Source organism: Astatotilapia calliptera, chromosome 4 (assembly GCF_900246225.1).
Source record: "Astatotilapia calliptera chromosome 4, fAstCal1.2, whole genome shotgun sequence".
In the NCBI taxonomy this organism is placed as follows: domain Eukaryota; kingdom Metazoa; phylum Chordata; class Actinopteri; order Cichliformes; family Cichlidae; genus Astatotilapia; species Astatotilapia calliptera.
In genome coordinates this window covers 3841066-3865528 of record NC_039305.1, presented here as the reverse complement: position 1 = coordinate 3865528, position 24463 = coordinate 3841066, and the positions used below count along the sequence as shown (strand labels likewise).

General features: G+C 40.3%; 3 protein-coding genes across 6 annotated transcripts; 1 reads left to right on the top strand and 2 right to left on the bottom strand.

Annotated features, from left to right (window-relative positions):
- Nucleotides 1-488: 488 nt before the first annotated feature.
- On the bottom strand, nucleotides 489-5330 carry sco1 (synthesis of cytochrome C oxidase 1). The gene is made up of 7 exons (XM_026164032.1): nucleotides 4970-5330; nucleotides 3064-3183; nucleotides 2642-2732; nucleotides 2288-2485; nucleotides 2110-2202; nucleotides 928-1043; nucleotides 489-847 (listed from the first exon to the last, which is right to left on the bottom strand). The coding sequence occupies exons 1-7, from the start codon at nucleotides 5117-5119 to the stop codon at nucleotides 713-715; spliced, it is 903 nt and encodes a 300-aa protein (XP_026019817.1). The 5' UTR covers nucleotides 5120-5330; the 3' UTR covers nucleotides 489-712.
- An 82-nt stretch (nucleotides 5331-5412) lies between these two features.
- Nucleotides 5413-7369, bottom strand: tmem220 (transmembrane protein 220). Its single transcript, XM_026164033.1, has 6 exons — nucleotides 7196-7369; nucleotides 7089-7118; nucleotides 6932-6992; nucleotides 6576-6699; nucleotides 6284-6343; nucleotides 5413-5744 (listed from the first exon to the last, which is right to left on the bottom strand). Exons 1-6 carry the CDS (start codon nucleotides 7295-7297, stop codon nucleotides 5612-5614), a joined length of 510 nt encoding a protein of 169 aa, XP_026019818.1. The 5' UTR covers nucleotides 7298-7369; the 3' UTR covers nucleotides 5413-5611.
- A 4431-nt stretch (nucleotides 7370-11800) lies between these two features.
- Nucleotides 11801-24457, top strand: map2k4a (mitogen-activated protein kinase kinase 4a). Of its 4 annotated transcripts, XM_026164028.1 has the most exons (13): nucleotides 11803-12269; nucleotides 13106-13141; nucleotides 14048-14080; nucleotides 17694-17796; nucleotides 17886-18060; nucleotides 18158-18277; nucleotides 18372-18491; nucleotides 18586-18637; nucleotides 18719-18846; nucleotides 22365-22442; nucleotides 23264-23412; nucleotides 23555-23600; nucleotides 23699-24457. In XM_026164028.1, the coding sequence occupies exons 1-13, from the start codon at nucleotides 12143-12145 to the stop codon at nucleotides 23810-23812; spliced, it is 1281 nt and encodes a 426-aa protein (XP_026019813.1). In that variant the 5' UTR covers nucleotides 11803-12142; the 3' UTR covers nucleotides 23813-24457. The 4 variants fall into 4 exon arrangements, with proteins under 4 accessions (XP_026019815.1, XP_026019814.1, XP_026019813.1 ...); XM_026164030.1 differs by lacking the exon at nucleotides 14048-14080 and having other exon boundaries at nucleotides 11801-12269; nucleotides 17706-17796; XM_026164029.1 differs by lacking the exon at nucleotides 14048-14080 and having other exon boundaries at nucleotides 11802-12269.
- Nucleotides 24458-24463: the final 6 nt, after the last annotated feature.

Here is a 24463-nt window from a genome sequence, read left to right as displayed (position 1 = left end):
TGGTACTGGTATCGGATAAATCTAAACGATACCCATCCCTATTCATGATCCTACAGCTTGTACCCAATTAGAGCAGCTTTGCATGATTCTCTGTTCAATAACAATCCTTATTTAGCCCATACTGGGTCTTGGTGCCGTCCCTCCAATCGTCTCATTGAAACAAGCTGTTTTAGCCCACATCACTCTTCTTTTAAGGCCGAGTTCTTCTGATTGGCTACTCGAGGTGAACACATTATAGATATACGTGCTCTGTGGCATGTTACAGAGAAAACAGTGGTAAAGAAGACAGGCTGAAACTAAGAATTTAGAGTCTGAAGCCTTAATGTGTGACGCACATGCATGTTGGCACATTATTTGAAAGTTTAGCCATGTTTGATATGAAGAGAAAAAAAAAAGAATAGATCCACTTTTAATTTAAAAATCAAACATTAAAAACATGAAGCTAAATGTTTGTCATTCAAGCTTGAAATGAAACTATATCAAGGTCATTTGGCTGTGTGTGGGTTTGTTTGTTTTTTATTCCACAGTTTGCAAAATGATCACAGAGTCATAGAAAGTAAGATGCAAATATCAGGCATACTGCACACCACCGAGTGTCACTGCAGATATGTATCTTTATGGAGTAGTGTATCCACAATAAATAAAAGCCCAGATAAGACGGCAGTGATGCAGAGACACACCTGAGGATGAGTCCGCTTTAATGGGCTGCTGCTCATTTTCCCTTCTTGAACCTCCTCATGTGTGCCGCTATCGAGTTGGTGATCTCCACACTTCTTTTGTTCTGTCCGAAATAATCCACGAACTCTCCGTCGGGTCCCACGAGGTACATGATGATTGTGTGATCGACCTACAGAAGACAGACACAAACTTAGTAACTGAAGGAAATCACGAGATCTGGGAGCTGATTGAGAGCAGACGGTAACTCACGATGTAGTCGTTGTCTTCATCCTTTGGCCCCTGACTGAAGTACACTCTGTACGCTCTGGAAACTTCATTGATCTGAGCCGTCGTTCCCGTCAGACCGATCAGCTTTGGGGAAAACTCTGAAAGATGAGACAGTAAGAAAGTTTAACACCTAGAAACACAGGAGTAAAGCAGCTAAATGACGGCATAATGATCAGATTTTATAAGAAGCTCTAATCAACACAAACCACTTTCACCTGCAGACCTGCAACCACAACTCCAAAAACAAAAACTTTATTTATTTGCAACTTTTTGTCCCTGATCTGAATCTGTGCACACCTGCATTGTTTTTGCTTTCAACACCTATCCCATTCAGTGTCATTGGAGCTCGAGGCCACACAGAACCCAGGACCACCTCACTGTCAGGCATCAGTGCTAACCACTGCAACACTGCTCACATAAGTCACGATATTTCTTATTTTCCTCAATCATTAAAAAGCAAAAACAGACCAAACAGAATCAATTCTTGTCCTCTCACAGTCTGACCATCAGGTGATGCTGGCTCAGAGTGCTTTTTAGGGACATTGATCTGTGTACAGTGAAGGTTTTGTGTTACGTTACTTGACAGAAATGTCTGCACGTGTCTGTCTGCTGTTATTTTTGACCACTGGATGAACAGAAATGTGTTGAATTTCCTTCCACCTCAAGGCGCTTTATATTGTAAGGTAGACCCTATGATAATATATACAGAGAAAAACCCAACCATCATATGACCCCCTATCAGCAAGCACTTTGGCGACAGTGGGAAGGAAAAACTTCCTTTTAACAGGAAGAAACCTCCGGCAGAACCAGGCTCAGGGAGGGCAGGAGTCTGGTTGGGGTGAGGGAAGGAAGACAGGATAAAAGACATGCTGTTAGGTTCTAGCATCAGTTTATAAGACTTGGTATTTAGCTACAAAAGAGTGTTTGTACATATAAATACACACACAGAAGCACTAAGGTGTTATGAAAATGAAAAATATTCTATTTGTCTAATAGAAGTCTAATAGTTCTATAAAAGCAGGGGTTCAGTTGATACCTCTGCTTTTCTTCTGAGAAGATGAATTACAAAAATTACAGAAAACTAAGATGGAGTCGTGACGTCATAGTGGAAAATGTTGTCATGTGCGTGTACTGAGGCACAGTTTGATCACGTTGCTTTCTTACCTTTCACATATGTAGCTAAGGCCTCTGGTGTGTCCCTGTCGGGGTCGATGGTGATGAGGATCGGCGTCAAGTTTGGCAAAGTTTTTATTTTGTCTGCAAAACAACAACAAAAAAAGCCAGATGTTGAGTAAAATCAGGACTTTGACTTCTCGCTGCAAATAAAAAATGGTTTAAATACCTATTTCATCCACCACTTCGATCATCTTCTCCAGTTCATCGGGGCAGATGTCGGGGCAGTGAGTGAACCCGAAGTAGAGGAGGATCCACTGGCCGAGGAAGTCCTCGCTCTTGGTGGGCTTGTTGTTGTGATCGATGAGTGAGAACGGGCCTCCCAGCGCCGCCTTCCCTATCGACTTGTTCCTCTCTTTTTCAATCACTGCCAATTGCAACACAGTCACAGAGGAGGAGCATTTAGGACCCCTATCACTTTATTTAACCTTTATATCTATAAAATACACAGTCTGTCTGCGGTTTCTTTCTATACAGGCATTGAAGTTTAGTCTTAGAGCGCATTAACCAGTGAAATACTTACTTTCTTCCTTTTCTTTCTTAAAATATTTCATCCCTCCGAGCAGCGCACCACCGATGGCAAACGTTACTGCTAAAGATTTCCACGTCACAGGCTTTAAAGAGAGCACAAAGGAAGCAAAAGGACTGAACGGGTGTAGTTATACAGATATTTATGTCTTGACATTCTCTACCTGCAAATAAACTCTTGGTAAGCTTATTTTAACAGCTCCATATCCTTTGGGTCACCTTAAATAAATCAGTTATAGCTGAGTTTGGGAGAAGACTGCTACAGACTGCTGCTACAGGCCCTAATGTCAGTCATGTCCCTGCCCTATATGACAAAAGAAACCTTTAAAACTTAGTTAATGTCTGAAAATTTCAATTGAGAACAAATGGAGTTGATCACGCTGGGGATCAGCTGTAACATAAACGTTTAACTCTTACCCCAGACGTCTTTGGCTTATCTCCTGATGAGGGTGGAGGCGGCATCGAGGAAAACGTTCTTAAGCTGTGTTGATTCTGCCATTGCGTTGCTCTGCAGGTGTGCCGCTGACTCCCATTCACCTGTTAATGAGCAAGCACAGGAAGCTGTGAGTTGATTTAAGTCGTAAAATATAAAAATGCTGCAGTTAAATATGGCCACAGTTTCAAATGAGGTCAGTGGATACAGGGGTGGTGTCATCAATGCGGCTGATGCATTTCTCTTTGCTAAGATGGGCAGTAATGTTAAAGCAGCCTCTTAACTACTTAAAGTCACTGCTGTAAGTCTTGAAAACAAAGGCATTTATCTCTGATTTCAGGAACAGCAGCGCCCCCGTCTGCAGCAATGATAACTGCACTGAGAGTCATCTCTACTCTTGGACCTCTAACAGCTCAGCGCTCATAAATGAGGCAAAGGTTACTGCTTTAAAGTGATCTTTCCACAGAATCTCTTTCATCTTCTCCTCTTGTCTCAGCTGAAAGACGCTGGATTTTGCTGCTGCCCTGAAGGTTCAATCTAAAATCCAGGTTTGTGACAGTAAGCTTTACATACAGTAGGCATTACATATGCGCCAGCGTAATAATTACACTGCTTAATGCTTAATTAGCTACACTCCCCTATTAGCATTACCAAAGCTGCTACCTTATTATTATTACCATCTTATTTGTATGTACTTTTTATATTTAGTGGTGTTTGACAGTGGGTGGGTTGTCACATTTAGGAATAGACAGATTTACACAGTCAATATAAAAAGTAATCAAAGACGTCCTGGCCTGCTGTTATTAATAACTGGTTGATGAGGAAGGATTGTCAGCTAACGCAGCTGAGCTGTACTCTCCAGGTTATAAAAGCCGGCCCAGGTGACCTGCTCAGTCTCTTCCATTCCACCAGGTATCAACTCTCCTTGATGTTTGTGTCTTGGTTGGTTTATGTTTAATAAATCATCTTTTATTAAAGTAAACATCTTTTGTGGACTCCCTCCTTGTTGCCTACTTTGACACAAATGACACACAATTCAACTCACACCGGACACACACACACAAAAATACTACGAGGTCGATAAAGGACACAAAGGTTTAATCTTAAAGTTCCTGATGGGCTGATCACACCAGTCACGTTGTGTTTCCCAGGTCACGGAAATCAAGAGCTAATATTTCATCAAATACACCGATCGCCCACAGCTGTGACATCAATATCAACAAGCACCAATGTTCATAATGATGCAACAGTGGAGATGAACTGCTCCAAACACTCACGTTTCTCACATATTTTCTACTTTTGCATGTTTATTATGTCAAAGAGCAATGTAACGAGGGGCAGCCAATCAGGAAAAAGGATGGCTCAAAGTTCATTAGAGCTCAAACTGCTTATTTCAGGGCCCAGTATAAGGCAAATAAAGCTTAATTTGAAATGGGAAATATGTCAAGCTACTCTAGTAAAGTCCAAGAAAAAAAAAATATGTGGAGTTGGAACTTTCTATAATAAATCAGCTTGAACAACCAGTTTCCCTGAGACGGGACTGAAAATGGATCTTCGTCCAGCAGTGGGTTTAATCCAGGTCTTGGCCCCGTGCCTGTGGCTCATCTAGTTTCCAAACTAGGTTAAGGTGGTGCTGTTAGGAGGTGAAGCAGGTGTGAATGGAGATGGTTCTAAATTATTGAGTGCCCGCCCCCCCGCGCGCGCGATACAGACAGCAAAAAATATTTGCCAATAAGTATTTTAAAACTATTTGAAATTGTTGTCACTAAACAAAACCTGGTTAAACTACAAAGAAAGACCGGATCATCTGACTGTTTGCCACATGACTCTAACTGTTAAATGTTTCAATGAAGTGTGCTAGCTCCGCGGACACAGGCAGGTTTGACCTACCAGGTAGCAGTGAGTTCTCCGCGGGGACAGCGTGTGTTTCAGGGCCGACTGCCTCGGTAAAGCGCCGAGTGTGAGCTTCGCCGGACTCTGTAAGACTCTGCTGTGAAGCAGCCGGCAGCCCAGGCTGTGATACAGCACACTCAGAGCCATGGTTGGACCTGAACAGAACCGCTACAACAAGCAGGAAGCCACTACAGCTTTGGGAAAGCATGAGAAGTGAACAGGAACTCTGCGGACTGGCTTCTGTTCTCAGATCAGTTATACTGCAGCGGTGCTAGTTTTAAATAGCCCACAAGGCGCTAAAGTGGCTGATTTCAGATCCGTAGCCGGGGAACGGTTACTAAACACAGGAAAATACGTCACAACCATCTTCTTCTACTGTCTCTTTTGGCCGTGTCTATGCTGCCACCCGAAGAATGGAAAAGGTTTACTTTTAGACTAGACTGGTCTTAAATTCACTTTATTTTATTTAACTTGAAAATTACATTTGATTTAACAGAAGATAAAGTTTAAATAATAAACTTTTTTATTTTTATTAATTATTTTACATAAGTGTTCAATAAAAACTCAAACGGATCAGTGCATTTTAGCTGTCATAGATTTGTGTTTAATCATGTTTCATCAGCCAAAACAGGCTGATGTCTAAATGGCAGTCGTACAGTGTGAAGGCCAGTCTGATCTCAGATCCTTGTTGATGTGGTAATAAAGCCAGGCCACAAATGGGAAGACTGTGATGGCAGCAGCTGTGGAGACTCTGAGTATCCCGACAGGAGCTCTGACAAAATGAGGAGATGAGGGGGAGGAAAGGAAAACAGAGAGCAGATGAAATATAAAGGACAAAAAAAAGTATGGTTGAGTTATAGGCTCAATGTAGGCAGAAAAAAGAACAACAACAACAAAAACAAAAAGAAAAAAAATTAACAATGCTAAATTTATTAGCTGAGATTAAATTTTCAAAAACATGAAGAGGATATTCTTTTGACACAAAAATATGAGGTAACATTTGGATATTCTCTGAGTTTACCTCAGAAAAATGAACAGAAAAATCACTAGGATTAAATTGTTTTTCTAAAAAAAAAAATCTCACAGTAATTATTATATTATATATACACATACAGACACACACAGAGAAAAAAAAAACTATACAAAGTTAAGTTTTTTGAAAGTTAAAAAATATATATATATATATATATATATATATATATATATATAAATAAATCAAAAAGTTAAGAAAAAACAAAACAACAAAAGACAAAAATATTTTGTAAAGTTCTCAGTATAAGATGGAAATGAGATTCAAACTAAATCTGTTACCTTCCAGAGTGGCGACACAGGAGGAGCCAAATTGCAGTCAAAATGAGACCTGAAAATTCTCTAAAGGGATAAAAACTATATCAAATATCCATGTATAAAAATAATAATCTGCAAAATATGTTACATTAGTGTTTCATACAGAATTAAACTATAATGATACAGCAGAATGCCTTTAATGAAGTGAAGCTTCATTATAGTTATACCGTCTGATAGGCAGCACATTTTTTTGAATGGAGAGCCTAAAAATGCGTAAACGGTTTGTTTTTCTCAGATCAGGTGAGGTGTGGCGTACCTGCCCTCCTCCTTCTGGAAGATCTGTGTGATTTGCTCTTTGTAGAGCGTCCATCCCAACATGGCACTGATCGCACTGGAAATCAGCACATGAAGGTCAGCAACACGCCTCCAGGGCAAAGTCTCTGAAAAGGAAACAAAAATAATGAAGGCAAACAATTGAAATCACAACCCTAACTCTGCAACGAGCTGCACGGTCAGGATACAGCCGCAGGGTGGCGCTACGTGCACTGGGGAAATGCACGAGTAAAGTTCAGCAGCAACGTAAGATACCAGCTTCATGCACGTTAATATGAGGACTTTATTGTTAATATGCGAAGCATCTACTGGCAAATGACTCCAAACTCATCCCTGTACCTGTCACATGAGGCTTCACAACAATACACGCACTCAGGACTGCAGGGACGCCGTAACCAGCCTGAAAAAGAGGGTGGTGTTTATAATAAACTGTGCAAAAAGATCAAAATGTCTAAAAATATGGACCAAAAAAAAGTGTACTCTTGTGTAATCTTACCATCCATAAACCTGCATCTGGATCATTGATCTGCAGCGGGAAGTCAGGACATAGTTATTGATCACAGTTCAAAGAAGTGCTGAGAAGACAAAAAATCAAACTCTCACCTGGACGTACGACGCCAGAGCGAAGAACAAACACATGAAAACGTTGCAGATTTGCCAAACAACACGAAGCCACGGCTTCCTCTCCTTACAAACTTCTCCCATAGCTGCTTATTGTTTCACTTCCCCGCCCGGGCCAACGGGACGTGCATACGTTTTAAAGCAGGCGCACCTGCAGTTCCGCAAGGCTGTCAAATTGGTCAAAACCGTGATGGGTTCGTTCGATATATATCACGTCTGCTGACGGATGCATCGATCACAGGCGGTGTAAACGACACTCACTATCGCGTTGTTTCTTTATTTTATTTATATATTTACTTTTTATTTTGTTTAATTTTCCATAATTTGCACAAAAAAGTAATTAAAGTTGTTAATTTAATGTGTCATATCCCGCAAGCATCTTCTAAAACAAACAAACGTGTACGTAAGCATCAAATAAACCTGGCACCCTTTTATTCCTGGACACCTTGATCGATAAATCGAGCACACATTTCAAAAGTCCGCAATGACGTTAGTCTGCTAGAAGACACGCCTTATCCGATTAATCAGACGCGTCCTTGCCGCCGCCATCTTGCAGCGGGGTTCTGAGACCAGTTAAAGATGGAATCGGGACAATTTTCCATATTCTGCTACTGTGAAGATGCTGATAAAGTTCTCCACAGCAGGGAAATATGATCTAAATCCTTTAAATGCTTTATCAGGATGAGGATTGTTTTGTTTTCCTCATGTTAGGTTTGATTTATTGTATTTTTGTCTTTTCTTTGTTGTCATTGTTGTTGTTGTGTTATTTTAACATGTTCAAAATAAAACCGCAAAAAGGAACAGGCTATGTTTCGACATTACTTACACAAAGCATGCAGTTAAATATCATTTTACAGAAGCTCTTTCTCTCTGTGTGTGTTTTAATATGAAAACTTGAAGGTTTGCATTTATTTGTCTCCAGTTTCTGACGTTTCTGACATGAAATATTTTTCCTTTTAATAATGGAGATCCCGGTTATGATATATATTTATATGCCTTAATAATGCACTAGGAATTACAGTAGTTCCCCGCACCAATATGGTGGCTGGGCGGAGGTGTTGCTGCAAAGATTTATGATATCTTTACAAAATAAAAGTACCATGAGTATAAACCTTGTCACTGGTCAGAACAAAGACCAGAAAAGAAAGAAAAATGTCTGAAAATCTAAACTAAAGCAAACAAAGCAAACAAAGCTGCTTAGATTTTTATTTATTTTTTTTGTTTCATTCTTCTTCTTTTGTTAAATATAAATGTGTAAACACTACTTTAACACTTTTGTATTAAATCAGCAGACCCAGACTCTTATATTATACTAGTAAAGTTTCATTTGTTTAGATGTTTCAAGCCCATAAAATTTAACTGTAGCTTTGACATTGCTTGTATGTGGTAAAAATGGCATTAAAATACATAATAACTTGATTTACACGTGTGCACACAGCATTGGGAATCTATTACGTTGGTGCAAATCAAAGTGACAGCAGGTGCAGCGAAGCAGCAACACAAGACAGTTTAGCAGGTGCTGGTCATGGGTCACTGCTCTTTCACTTCTCACTGATTTTTTTGCCTGTTTTACATTTTACTTTTTTGTCTTATATTGTGACAATCAAGTGTGCCCTGAATATTAATTTAAATGTACCATGCATTTATTTCGAGAATTATCTAAATTAACTGTGATCTATAAGAAGTATAAGGAGTGAACACAGCATCCAGCTCAAAACAAAAAGCAAAAAGGTTTCACCTCAGATGAACTTCAGTGCAACCTTAGACACTATTATTTTAACATGTATCCAGCCTGAAGCTTGTAGATTATTCCAGGAAGAAGGGCAACATGTTCAAAAGCTTTTTCAAATTCAAATTCAAATTTTTATTTGTCACGTACACAGTCATACACAGTACGATATGTAGTGAAATGCTTGGACAACTGCTCGTGACCTAAAGAAAACAAAAAAGGAAAAGGCTATGAATAAGATAGGAAATAAATACGAAAAATTAAAAAGGGTAAATTTAACTAGGAAGGAATAAAATATAAATTAAGGTTAAAAATGAAATAACTGTACAACACAAATTAGAATGAAGGGTAAATTTAACTGGGAAAGAATAAGATAAAATATATAAATTAAAGTTGAAAATAAAATGACTGTACAACAAAATACACAATATAGAACTATATGAGAATTTTTGGTAATTTTTGGTAATTTGGATGTTTTTATGTACAGCTGTGAAGGCTGATTCTTGGCACGCTTTTACACACTCTGCAGGATAGTACACTGAAAGCACACTGAGTCACAAACAGGTTTAATCAATGTGGCAGTGAGCTAAAATGAGGTGAAACTCCACTAGATACTTATTTTTAATCTAATATAGTCAATTTACCTCAATTTCAGTTTAATTTCAATTAAATTTCACTTATTCCATAAAATGTAATTCAGGATTCTGTGTCATATCTCCTGCTTATAATATCTCTTAAGGACATTGATGTGACTCCTAATACATTTTAGCCAAGCACTGCTGTATTTTATTTTGAAACAAACTCCGTTGAACGTCGGTTCTGTCTGCTGCTCGCGAGTCGACCGCTACTTAAGTATGGAGGGACAAAGGTGCCAAAATGACATAACTAAATAAATAAATAAATAAATGAAGTTACATGAATGAAATCAAGCCGTAAATAAATACAATACAATACAATATAATTGATTTAATAAATATCCATTCATTTTATTTGAAAACATACTGAGTTATTTCACTGTTTTATTATTTTGTATTTCCTGTGCTGCAGTGCATCATGGAATAATTTACGCTGTCAATCGCCAACAGACTCTAGCATATGGTTACCCTGTACAGCAAGTCAAGACAGAGAATGGATGACTGCCACAATCAGTTAGTGTTGGTGTCCACTTGGCTGCCAGGTATCCCAAATCCCAACTGGTAATGATGGAGGATCGTGGGACAAAGTGCAAGTCAAATGCTTTTTCTGTTGTTACATTCACCAAATACACTTTGGTTTTTTTTCTTATTTTTATTTATTTTTTAGTTGTGAATGTAGTGACACGATCTTCAAATGTCTAAATGATTTGTCAATGTAGAGTCTACTTGGAGAAGTGCTCCATTGTTTTTGGAAATCTGTGGTTAGCCTAACACCCAGTTTGCCTTAGCAGCTATGAGCTGCCCAGGCTGTCAGATCTCACCTAATTGGCACACCTGAAAAGAAGTCTATTCCCAGCACTCTGTTTCCAAAGCACTCACCCTAATCTCTAAATGGATGGAAAAACTGGATTTACTCCTCTTAGGTGATATCAAACAGGTGATGTTTTCTTCATTTCAGTGTTTTATTTCTTCAACAACAAATAAGTTTTGCTGATATCAAAGTTAATCTTGGACTGGACAGTTTCAGTGGAGCACTGTCAGTATATTTTAAATTGTGTCACTTGCTTGTTTTTATACCTGATGTTCAGATTGTATTATACTTCTTTATAGCGTTTTATTTTCAATTAATTAATTAACATCAATTAACTGACACTGAAAATATTTGAATGCAGGGAAAGAACTCAGAACCTTTTCAGAAACATCTGGACCAGCAGATGCTGAAGAGTGATATCATGCCAGATTAAAAAAAATATTTGTTATCAAAATTTAGTCAACTGTATTCTAAACACGAGCTGTCTGTTATAAGTGTTGAAAGTCTAACAAACAACAAATAACAACAAACAAATAAATATGAAAAGGGCTTTTTCAATGAGAATTGAGAGTTATGTACACATTTATAGTATTTTTAGGAGAGATCTACACAGAACAGTCTGTTGATTAATTATCATATTATATCTAATATACTGGTGTACCGTTTTTCACCACCGTCTTCCAAATGAGTCCAGTGTTTATGTCCGTTCACTTAGGCTACGTTCACACTGCAGGTCTTAATGCTCAATTCCAATTTTTTGATCAAATCCGATTTTTTTTGTCTGCTTGTTCACACTACAGATAAAATGCGAACGCGCTCTAGTGTGAACGCTCAAAGCGGCCCGCATGCGCAAAAGAAGATGTCACACAACGCGCTGTTTAGACCCAGACCAAACAGTATTGTTTGACTGATGGCCCTTAATATAAAGACTTCGGACTTTACGTTTCCCAATTTTTACTTTAAGTTATTTTGTTATTTACATAATAATGTAAATAACCTAATAATGATCCTTATTGCTGTCAGAATCTGCAGATTACAGTACAAATAAAATGTTCACGTTTCTCCAATGTTGTCTTCCCAACAGTTTCACTGACATCTACACTGGATGGCCAGGAAGCGTTCGCGATGTCTTCTCAGGCGCTTCTCCGGTGCTGATAATTGGCGTCTGTCTTGTGTCAGTGACGTAAAAGACGGATTTAATGCGACATGACCGTTCAAACAGCAGTCGCTTTCTAAAACATCGGATATGTATCGGATTCAGTACCACATACGAAAGTGACCCAGATCGGATTTGAAAATATCGGATTTGCGCCGTTCACACTGTCATAGCATGATCGGATATGGGTCGCATAGGGTCAAAAAAATCGGATTTGGTGCGCTTTCGCCTGCAGTGTGAGAACGTCAGGGATAATGAATTATTTATCGACGCATTTCATGTTGGCACTGTTAGCCCTCCAAACAGTGGGTGTTGACATGTCCGTGTCATTTGGTCAGCTGATTGCGGGTCGTAAAGCCTCTGGGATAGCCAGTTTAGTTAGCCTAGCTGGCTGTATGTTTGTTTTTTTTAACGTTGGTACAAAGGTGGCCTTTAACGTAGCCCTGACGTTTTAAAAAGCTGTAGCAATTTACGGCATTTCAAGCGCCGCTGCCTGCCTTTTTTTTGCGGCTGTTAGCCTAGCAACGGTTAGAGTGGCCGTGGGGAAGGGAGTGAAGTTGCTCTCCGAGTCTCTGCATTGCAGCTCCGGGTGCTGCTGATGGAATTCAAACACACAACAATGGCGACTCCCAGCCCTAACAACTCAACAACACCCAGCAGCAACAACGCAGGAGCACACCAGCAGTCCCAGTCCCAGCACATTACCACCATGAGCAGCATGCAGGGTAAGTGGGAGGCGGTGGGAAAATATTCTGGTGAAGCTGGAGGAGGAGGGGAGGGCTCACATTCTGCTGCAGTGAAGGTTAATGTTAGCAAGGCTAGCCGTGGGAGGCTCAGGCTACTCCCAGGACTGAAAAACATTCCCAAGGGAGCGGACTAGCATCCCCTCTCAGACAGGAGAGCTGTTATTGCCGAGTTCCCCAATTGGAAAAATAATCAATTTATTATTTCTTTGCTAACGAGTTAAATGTCCTTGTTACCATTTTTTGGTGTTTTATTGCCCCGTTGCATCCTGTTTTTCTATTGCCTGGACATAATCTCGCCAAGTCCCATTACAAAAACAGGCAATTTTAGCTAGCGGTGATATTTCTTTATCGTACATAAACCTATTAAAATATTTATGTTGGTAAATAACACAGACAGTGGAGGGACATTGTTCAGCTTAGATTAGAGCAGTGTTTCTGAATGCACTTGGGTTGCAGCACTCTTGACATTCAAGATGATCTTCCACACGTACACGGTGGCTTGCACCTCAGTTATGTTAGTGTTACGTAGGCTGACTTTATCAAAACGCCCAACGATTAAGATTTTCTCAGAAGTATTTGCTGTACGTTGATGGAAATAACGTAAGTTAAATAGCTGGATTCGTTATTGGAGTTTAGTTATATTGGATGCATTATTTGCAGATCTATTAAGCAGCAGGTTTATGCAACTCAGTGCAGCACATCTCCATACTTGCTTGTGCAGACAGTAGTGAAGGCTTTCTCAGTACCACAACACGAAAATGCTCTTTACCTATGCTGTGGTTTTTGTACAAACAGTCTCTCATTTTAACTTTCAGAGTCCAACACCTGCTGGAGATGTCAGAGTGAAACAGGTAGCTACACACTTCCTTGACTTAGTAGAGTCAGATAAGCAGATGACTTTAAAAATACAGTGTTTAATCTGGATAGTAAATTCTTGGGAAAATGAAACAGCTATTACATACTCTGATTTAGAAAATAAATCTCACAATATACTGATGTAAGAATCCCTGAATCATGAAGGTGAATATTGCTTGATTGGAATTAGGTGTATTTCACTTTAATGTAATCAGTGTAAATGAGATGCATGCATTTTTCAGCCCTTGTAGATGTCACAATAATAAACTTTATGCCACTTTAATTAAGCCTAACGTTAGCGATAACATAACCTTCAAGTGCTTTGATTGTTTAATTTTTATATTTACATTTACGTCACGTAATCCTGTCTGTTTACTTTTCCCTGACTGTATTTCATCTTTCATTTTAATGCTGCTAACTAACGATTCCTAACTCCTCCCGTGATGCTGATGGATGGTGAGCTGTCCTAAGAGGAAAAACAAAAGTGTTTTATTTATGTACACATTTGTTGTTGTTGTTGTTGTTGTTGTTTTTAAGTTCAAATAATTTCACGATCATAAGTCATGCTCGTTCCTTTTTAGTTTTACCTGCAGGCCATTTTTCCTTCTTCACTGACTGACACCTCATCCTGCTCCAAGTGCTTGGCTCATAAACATGCGTGCATGCCAGTGCATTGCCATTCAGGAAATGCATTTAACCTGCGATAGATGCACCCGAATGTTTGACAGCTCCGAAACTAAAGCCAGGGCAGTTTTTGTAAATTGCTTCTCGGGCTTTTGAGTTGTTGGGATGTCAAAGTCAAAACTGACAAAGTAGTAGTCTATCTCTTGAGGTATATAACACAGGCTGGCATATGGAAGGTGAAATATAATAAAAATAAAAAGCTGTCTTCTCACCTCTAGGGTTTCAGATAAACCTGTCTGGAGCTCCCCCAAGTAAGCCAAATCTCTTTTGCTTCAGCACCAACAGTTCTCATCCCTTTGTTTCTGCCTGACAGTCTGGTATGGGGGAGTCTGTCCTGCTGTTCTTCACTAATCTGAGTCAAAACTTCTGATGGGTTCAAGTAGGCTTGTGCCGGTACCTGATGCTTTTAATATGACCTTTTCAGATATCAGGATATATCAGGCTACAGACGCATGCAGTTATAGAAATGTTGTTTGTTTTGTCCACGTCAGGATTTTTGTGCTGCGCAAAAAGACCTTTATTTTTATTTTTTTGTCAGACACACTTCCAGGAAAAGCGTGTCTGTTCTCGTCGGCACAAGCCTAAAATTCAGAGCTTCCATTGATATTTTGGCACGAGATCTCTCAACGGACCCCCCTCTCCCCCTTCTGCCAACCAAAGAAACACCAGTTTAAAAAGTGCAATGGAAGCTCTACCTGGCTGGTTTTCAGTGTGCAACTAACCAGCATAAGTAGTGCCTGTATAAGTGTTGTGTGTTACTTTTTTTTTCCCTCCCCTTGGCATTGGTGCACTCCAGCATAGCCCTTTCTTGTCGAGACAAGGTACGCACACTGTGAAGTTGTCATTTCACACAACTTCTTCCATTGAAACCTAGTGGAATTTCAGCACTCGCATTCCTGTGGTATTTTGGGTGGAGTGAGCTGTCCTTCGATTCAAGGTGAAATCAGAGCAGTTGGCCTGAGGAGCATGTTTCCCAATATATATTTCATTTTATTTTTTTCTTTCTTACATCCCCCCCCCCCACCCACCACCCCCCTTCATGTTTATCTTTGGGTTGGTCTGTTTGCATTGTAAGTGGAGGTGGTTTAAGCAGCATGCTGGATTTCTGTCTCTGCATCAACATCAGTGTCTGGGTATTTTTTTCATCTACTGTTGACATGCTTTGGAAATTTGAGTCTTTAAATTCTTAGTTTTGCACAAAGCCAGATGGTAATGCAAGTTATGATTATGAGAAACATAAACAGTGACATGATCATTTCTCACTGGTTTTTGTGCCTAGTTTGCATTCATCTGCTATTTTATTTGGTCTGTACAGCCAAACGGTCCAATCTAGCAGTCCTGCAGTAAATCCTCCTCTTTATAGTACCCGCTACGACTCCTACCAACTGCGTGAGGAGCTGTAGGGGTTTGGTTACTTGCGGATTGAGTGGAGGCCCTTGTCGTCTGGTCCACGGCTGCCCTGACTGGTGTTAGGGACATGGAACGCCACCCCTCTTATGAAGAAAGAAGCTAGAGCTTGTGTATGAGGTCTGTCGCATCCAACTGCAGATTGAGGGTCGTCTGGGAGTGTCTGGCAGAGTCTCCAGTCGGGGAAAACTTATTCTTAGGCCATGTTCTGCTGTTGTGGCCCCCTAGACCCAGAGTTGAAAGGTGCTGTCATCCAATGGATCTTGGTTATTTTGTGTCTTTGGTCTCTGGAGAATGTCGTAGGTAACAGAGGACCAGATGACTTTGGATTTAACTCAAGGATGCATTGTACCTACAGGTTTTTCTATTATTTAGGCCACCACATTTATATCAGTACCTGCAGATCAAACACCTGTGTAAAGCAATAACATAGATTTCCCTGAAATCATCTTCATTCTTTCACTTTTAAGGTGTTGTTTTTTTTTAAAGATTATTATACATCATCAAGTGTCATCATGGAGATATCAGATTTACTTTGAAAAGCCCCGCCTCTTTACTATGTATGAGTTGTAAATTATAAAGATGCATACCCATTATATTACCAGGACTGATTGGTTTTTCTGTTGTTTGATGTACCCTGATTGTTTTGATGAGGCAACATTGAGTGCTTAGAACAGCTGTCTGAACGACCTTCACGAGGGAGGATTTTTTGCAGGACTGCTCAAGTAGATCGTTTCAGTTTTAGCTAATGATACTAAACTGGCAACTGACTGTACACCAGTATCAGCCTGCTTGCAGTTGAGTCAGTGAGGTTGCTCCACTCACTTATTTATTTGCATTTTTTTTGATTAAAGTAGATTTATTCAAAAAGAGATTCATTCACTTGTTTTTCCAAGTAAACTTTTTAGTGTTATTATCAGATTTTTTTTTTTTGTCCATTTCCTCAAAAATCACAAAAAATACAAACATTAGGAAAGTGCGCTGATCTTTTAATCAAGATAACTCATTGCCTTCTGTTTGTTACTCAGTCATGCTTACGTGTCTAGTCAGCCAGGAAAAACCCCGTCTGGATTTCAACATGGAAATATTACAAGATTGTCTGCTTCCTGTACAAAGACAATCTAGTACTCCAAATCTATAAAACTTCTGACTTTAGAATGCATCTTATCGGACCCACCATGTTTTTCTTTTTAATTCCATTATTATGAGCTTTATGAAAAATGTGGTTGGGTGAGGGTTGTATTGTTCCCATGAAAAGACCAAAGTAACTGACTGAGCTGTCAGCAAACCTGAATAGAAATAAAAACGTCCTGTGTTTTTATCGATTTCCCAAAAGCTACAGCCAGTGTGGTTTTAAGCAGACATTATTTAAACTGGAAAAGTTGTACGTTTGTTGGGGACTGTTTTCATTGGTGGATTAATCCCATTTTAATCCAATAAACTCCAATATGTGTGTTCATGCTAATGCTGTTGTGCAGTTTGAGACTGCATATCTCTATCGGGGATGAAAATTCTCTCTGCAGCATGCCTGAATTGAATCCCTGGATGCAGAAGGATATTGAAGACAGATTTGTTTACCTCTGTCTTCATGTTCCAGTTGGTAACAACATCCATGTGACTAGAAGCATGTGACCTCAGGTGGTGCTTTTTGCATTGTTGTCTGATGAAGATGAATGCAATAAATCTGTAAAACTGGGGCCCTGCAGTTCATGAAGTTTGAATTCTTTTAATTTTGTTGAGAACCTCAAGATGGTGACATTAGACTTTTTCCAAATTATCATTAATATTTATTTTCTTTTTTTCCCCTTCTACCTTGTTCTGCGGAGAGTTCTTCCTTTTGAAAGGGAGTTTTTCCTTCTCACTGTCACCAAGTGCTTGCTCACAGGGGGTCGTCTGAAGACCGTTGTTGTGATTTAAAGCTACATAAAGAAAATTGAATGGAATAGGTTTTCTTATAATATTGAGATTTGCATTTAGGCAATCGTGAAGAACCCTTTCAAAAGTTTCTGGATGTGGATTGAATCCACAGCGCAGTGGTTCGAACCTCACTGCAAGAACGAAGAAAATGGATGAATGGACTGAATCCAGAAAGTAATAAAGAATGTCATGGAACAGAAATGCTACACCGCTCACAAACTCATCTCTTTGGTCTTTTCATGGGGTAGCTAAGTTTAGAAAAATTGGCGAAATTACCAACAATATGTTCGAAGGCTTGCGGATGAGTATTTTTGTAAATATGCAGGTGTTGCAGAGGTTGCCAGTTCCCATCCCAATAATCTATAAAAAGCATGTCATCTATAGATTTCAGGAGGTTGGGATGCATTTAATCATCTGCCCAGTCCTTGTGTTGCCTCATTTCATGGTTGGTATCGTTTTCAATCACTGATCATTCGGAGCTGTCGTGTGGGATGAGTTTGGTCGTTTCATCGGCGTTTGATTCATGTTTCTCTCGCTCAGGTAAACGTAAAGCCCTGAAGCTGAACTTTGCCAATCCTCCCATCAAACCCATGACTAGATTCACACTGAACACGGCCGGGCCGCCCTTCCAGAACCCTCACATGTGAGTGAGCTTTCCCCCAGGCTTGTCTGTTAATGTAGTTCATCCAGTTTCTCGTTATTTTGGCCGGCTCTTTCTTTCTTCCCTCTCAGAGAGAGGCTGAGGACACACAGCATCGAGTCCTCGGGAAAATTGAAGATCTCCCCAGAGCAGCACTGGGACTTCACAGCCGAAGATCTCAAAGATCTGGGCGAGATCGGCCGAGGAGCTTACGGCTCCGTCAACAAGATGGTGCACAAGCCGAGTAACCAGATCATGGCGGTCAAGGTGATCATTGCCCTTTCTCTGTCTGAGCTAAAACTGAACACGGGAGCGATGTCTGTGAGTCTGTTTGATACGTATGGAAGCATTTTGTCATTTTCAGAGGATTCGATCAACAGTTGATGAGAGAGAACAGAAGCAGCTGTTGATGGACTTGGACGTGGTTATGAGAAGTAGTGATTGTCCTTACATCGTGCAGTTTTATGGTGCTCTGTTCAGAGAGGTGAAATGAAGTCACTTTGTTACAGAATGAACAATAATGTCTCACCTCAAAGGAAACAAGTGACTGAATATTCCTTGTTTGTTTGTTTTTTCAGGGGGACTGCTGGATTTGTATGGAACTTATGGCTACCTCGTTAGACAAATTTTACAAGTTTGTATATGGCTCATTAGATGATGTGATTCCAGAAGAAATATTAGGAAAAATAACTTTAGCTGTAAGTTTTTTGGACTTGAGTCTTCCTTATTTTATCCATATTAGAAGCCCGATTATCGTCTTGTTGTCCTAAACTCTGTTTTTGCATGTTACAGACTGTGAAGGCGCTTAACCACTTAAAAGAAAACTTGAAAATTATACACAGAGGTAAGAGGATACCTGACTTTCACCATTGTAATGCATTTGGATCATTGCGTGTCTTTTCACCAGCCGTGTCTCTTAACTCAGACATTAAGCCGTCAAACATCCTCCTGGACAGGAACGGCAACATAAAGCTGTGTGACTTTGGCATCAGCGGTCAGCTGGTGGACTCCATCGCCAAAACCAGAGATGCCGGTTGCAGACCGTACATGGCGGTGAGTAACAGGATGAGGTTACCGAAGTAGAGTTAGCCACAAATCGGCTTGAGTCCATTGAGCTTCATGGAAAATGACAGCTCTGACCAACCAGTATTTCAGTCACTGTCCACTTTATTTATCACCTGCTTATCCATGCTGTTACTCAGTGAACCAGCCATGTTCCAGTAGTGCCATCTACAATACCACAGCTTGAGTTAAACATTAGGATGGAGAAAATGTGTCGTCTAACGTTGGTCATTGTGTATTTCCATCATTCTTATGGAAGAAATTGTGGCTACTTGGAAAGAGCCAATAACATGAATTTCAGTGGTTAATGAAACATTAAAACAACATGTTTATAATCACTAGAAAAATTCAATAAACAAAACAAAACACAAAATTGGCTCATTTTTGTGGCAATTTTACCTGAAAATCGGGTCTAAATGAGGTTTGAAAATCTTTGTTCCTGCTCATCTTAGAAGAGCTCTAAATAGAAACATGCTAAGATTTCTATTCAAGTCTTCTCCTTGTATAAAGACTCTGGTATCTCTGAAGCTGCTGATCTCTTGAAATTTTCACAGTAAGAGTCTAGTTCAGGACAGAGGTGGGTTAATGGGATGTTTAAAAAAAACCCCCAAAAAACAGCTAATTGGCTTTTGTGAAGCTCTCTGTATACCTGACTGCAGCACCATGAATAACTGAATAAACAAAGTGCCACCAGTAAAGTTGAATTTAAAGTGGCTGAGAAAGACCTTGTAATATACGCTACAAAATGCATTATGGGTAAATGATAGTTGGGGAGATTGGGGATGGGATAGACAATGAACCTTCACTGTGTGTTTTTCCTGCAAATTACCCATCTCGTAATAGACTCAGTTAACCATCTTCTAATGGCTGAAAAATTTTTTTTTTTTTTGTAACCTGTGTTCAGCATATTTTGAGTGTGTTGTGCTGCTTAATTGGATCTGGTATTTAGCAGCACAGGGATGTGGTAGAATGGAGTCGATGCATGAAAGTGCAGCTGACAAAATCTGATAAATTGCAGAATTTTTGAAGCAGAGTCTCAAAGGTTTCTAGTGCCTCGTAGAATCCAAGAACTTAGCTGTTGAGTAGTTACAATGAGGACCAATCAACTATTAACTGGTTATTTTAAATAATTTCACTTATCAGTAAGAAGGTTACTGGTCTTGAATGTTCCTCCTGGGTTTTGTGCTGACTGTAAACGACAGACAGTCAGAGGTTACAACAGTTCAGCCTATTCTATCACATGAAGGTCTTAATGATAGTCTGTGCAGAGACACCATCCTCAATACCTGAAATCCTGTTAGAGGAGAAAAAATGAATTGTTTAAGAAACAGTCGAATATGTGTTTCTAAGGATTTTTAGTTCTTTATGAGACTTTAAGTAGAATATTTGGAGATCTGTTGCTATTATTTGGAAAAATTATTTAAAATGCTGATAAACATTTTTTTTAAATGTACAGGTCAAACATCTGACTATAAATAATCTGTCACATTGCTTTTTCTCATTAATCACACTGTGTGTCGTACACATGCTTGCGTGTGTGCATGCAACCAAAGCTTTCAAAGAGGTGATCTCATCGTGACATCATCGCTTGAGGTTATTTTTGCCGCAGGGTTACGTCAGCTGGGGGGCACCTCCTTCTGACCCTCCGTACCTCCTAGCCCTCCTTGTCTCTCTGCAGCAGTTTCCATTCTAAATTTGGTTAGGCGATATTAGGACCCGGTGGTACGCGGCCTCCTCTGCACGCTCTCCGCTCTCCCAAAGGCCGCGGCAGGGCGCTTCATTCATGACTCTGTATGAACCAAGTTACCCGGGAGCTTCCCACGGCTGTGAGCTCAGCGTGCAGGAATCTCAGCTCCAGTTTCTGGTTTCCAGCTGGCACACACACCAGGTGTGTGACCGCCGTGCTGCTGGTTACTACAGGCTCAGTGACGTAGAAAAACAGACCTCGGTGCAGCTGGGAACAGAGCACACACTTTACCTCAGGCTATAGCCTGTACCGGATGCATGTGGATGTTGGACTTTAGAGGACCAGTAGCTCTTGTTCACAGCTGTTAGTGGTTCTGATAAAGTTTGTAATAATTTGGCTAATTTTCTATTTTTTCTGTAGATACTTAAAGTATTAAATTTGAACCAGTTTCTCTTTACTTTAGTAGTTTGGTTGTGGTTGTATCCAGCACAGTTATTCGGCTTTTACAGATTTGCTCAGAGCCTAATAAAGTTTGGTTTCTCAGGGTAAAGATGCAAATCTGATTACTGGAGAGGAAAATCCAGATATGAAAAAAAATGCTGTCTAATGATTTCTTCACTAACGTTATGTGCAGTGGTTGTGTAGACGAAGTCTTGGTAGATGCGTGCAGCCTCTTGCTGCAGCGCAGAGCGTCCCACTCAGCTGGGTGACATCAGCCTCTAATTCAGGCCTGTAAATGGGCCAGCGAGGTGCCTCCTCCTCTCAGTGCTGCAGCAGGAGATCTCTGCAGCTCTCTGACGCACTTTGCTCCCGTGTCTGTTCTGCGGCTCTGAGACAAAGTGAAGGTTGATAATGTCAGAAGAAGCCTCGCAAGGCAGGAAGGAGGCAGCGAGCTGATGAACCTCAGAGCTGATGGCATGTCGTTGTGCAGGCGGAAGCATGCCCAGAGGCGATGAGCTGGTTTAGTGCTCTTAGGGCTAGCTGTTGGTTTTGGAAGCACAGATTTCTTTCTTACCATCTTGTGTGCAACTTAAAATGCAAGAGAAACACTTGGGTTAGATCCTAAAATCCAAACTAAAGTAATCCTTTGTTCTTTCCTTGCACTGTGGAGGTTGTGGGCTTTCTTTCTGTTAACGCTGAGGAAGAAAGGGTGTGCAGTTTTAAACCGAACACTCACAGTGACCTCTGGTGTCTAAAGCCTGCAGCACAGTTATTGCATTATAGGGGCAAACCTTTCCAACCTGGGAGGTGATTCAAAGCTGCGTTAACGCCTTTTCTAAGACTCCAAGACACACGCTGTTTATCTCTTATGGTCAGAGCATAAGCCTGCTCAGGAGCTGTCTCAGCAGTTCAACAGCATAGATGCATCATCTCAGAACATTAATTCACTAATGTACTTGCTAATATGTTAGTGATTCAGACTGTTTTTATCTTTAATGAACACACGTGTGGTTTATAGCAGCGGTCCCGTTTGGTACCGGGCCGCGAGAGATGAGGCTCGGGTGTGAAATTTATGGTTTTCGGGGGTTTTTATCATTACTTGTTTAATCGTTTTTATCGTTAACTCTGTTTCCCTGGGTATTTTCCTGTGTGTTATGAATAAATGTTCTTTTTTTTGGTTCCCGGTACTGGTTTTATTTTGTTGTATTTATCCGTCCGTGAAAATATTGTTGGACATAAACTGATCCGTGGCGCAAAAAAGGTTGGGGACCACTGGTTTGTAGTTTGTTTCCATCACTAAAAACCCCTGATGAGCTTTTCTTTTCCTTGAAAACCAGTGTTCAATTTAAAGGTGCTTGCTTCGTCCTGTTTCTGTTGTCAGCCGGAGAGAATAGACCCCAGCGCGTCCCGGCAAGGTTACGATGTCCGCTCAGATGTCTGGAGTTTGGGAATCACACTGGTGAGTTTCAGCTCTTCTTACGTCTCTTCAGGTCCTGAAAGAACCTGGACAAATGACTGTGGAAATTGTATTACATATTTTGCATGTTGTTCTTTTGGTCTAGAAACTGAAGCACAGGAACGTGTACAGAGGGCATCGTTGCAACAAATCCCTATTGAAGGCAGAGTCAGCCTTAAGCTTTGGGGGGGTTCCCCAAAAAATCAACAAATACTTTAACAAGACTTAAATTTCTCGCAAACTGAATATTAAACTGTTAGATACAGTTTAAAACAACAGTGGTGACTGGTTTTGGTAATGTGGCAGACTTGTTCTAAAAGCAGTCTTCTTGGATTACATCTCGTATGGTGGTACACTGGTTGGCATCCTAACCTCACAATAAGAGGGTTCTGGATTCACATGCAGGCTGCACGTTCTCCCTCTGCTTGCACAGGCTTCTCTGTACTCGGTGCTCCAGCTTCTTCACACTGCACCTTCAGCACACACAGACCAGAACAAAGGAAGAAAAGCCAATCGCTGAAAGCCTCATGGTTTCCAGAGACGGCGCGACCTTTCTTTTATTAGGCCCATGATGACAGTGCATACAGTATGAGCAATAAACCTGCACTATAATCATTGTTGGAGGTCTGAAGTTCACCTTTAAACCGTTAGCACATTTAAATATAGTGTGGAGTAGCACCTCTGCTCTCTTCTCTAAACAAAGATGCTTTATGCAGTAAATGTTTATTAAGAAATAAAGCAATCTGCAGAAAATGTTGGGATTTACGCCATATTTGTAGTTTTCCGCTCTCAGTGTGCTTGAACTTTAATGCTATGTGTTTCAGTATGAGCTGGCCACGGGACGGTTTCCCTACCCAAAGTGGAACAGTGTGTTTGATCAGCTGACCCAAGTGGTGAGAGGAGACCCGCCGCAACTCAGCAACTCGGAGGAGAGGCGCTTCTCCCCCAAATTCATCGCCTTTGTCAATGTGTGGTAAGAAATACCTCCATAGACAAGAATTTCTGTCTCTTTGTAGTCTGTGCTGTGTTCTCTTCTGCCCCCCGGTGGATTAATCACCGAACTGCACCCTCCCATAATTTAACACCTCTGCTTTCTTTCTCATCTTCGTCTCAAGCCTTACAAAGGATGAATCAAAAAGGCCAAAGTACAAAGAGCTGCTGGTGAGTTCATGTTAAGTCACCCTAACCTTTCATGTTTTTCTTTTTCTTCTAGGAGTTTGAGTTAATGTAATAATTTGTTTCTTTTTAATCCACCTCAGAGAGATCCGTTCATTCAGATGTACGAGGAGCGCTCAGTCGACGTAGCCGGTTACGTCTGCAGGATCATGGATCAGATGCCGGCCTCTCCCAGCTCCCCCATGTATATGGACTGATAGCAAGATGAAACAGGAACTCATCCATAAATATAAACCACTCTGCAATGACAGCATCAAAAAGAGATAACTAAGTAATTTAAAAAAAAAAAAAAAAAAAAGTCCTTGTGTAAATTTGCTCGGTCCCATTATTGCAGTGTTAAAAAGAGAATTGTAAAGCCTAAAAAAGAAAAGAAAAAAAAAAAGCACCACGTGCAGTAAAAGTGGTGTCCTTTCAGTCATTTCTGTATATTAACACACTTCTGTTTCTTTCTTGTTCACAAACGCACAGACGCACAGTCACCTAAATATTAATAGCAGCTGAATCAGTCAATCAATCATGACTCATCCTGATCAGGATACATCTCAGTGATTTAGTAACAGTGATTTTAAAGAGAGGAGAAAAAAAAACCCTGGAACTTGTATTTATAGAACCAAAAATCGTGGAGACTCTTCGACATACTGGAATTATGCTCTTTGTGAAATGTTCCCACCTCTTCATGTAACGAAAGCATCGTGTTTGGTATCTTAATGGAACTGTGCTTCTCTGGGTATAAAGCAGTTTAAAAGTGTTGGTAGTCAGTCATGTTGGACCCGCAGTCCACTCAGTGCTCGCTGTGCAGTGGACTCTAAGCTGATTTATGAATAAAGAGAGAGAAGGTTAAAGGTGTG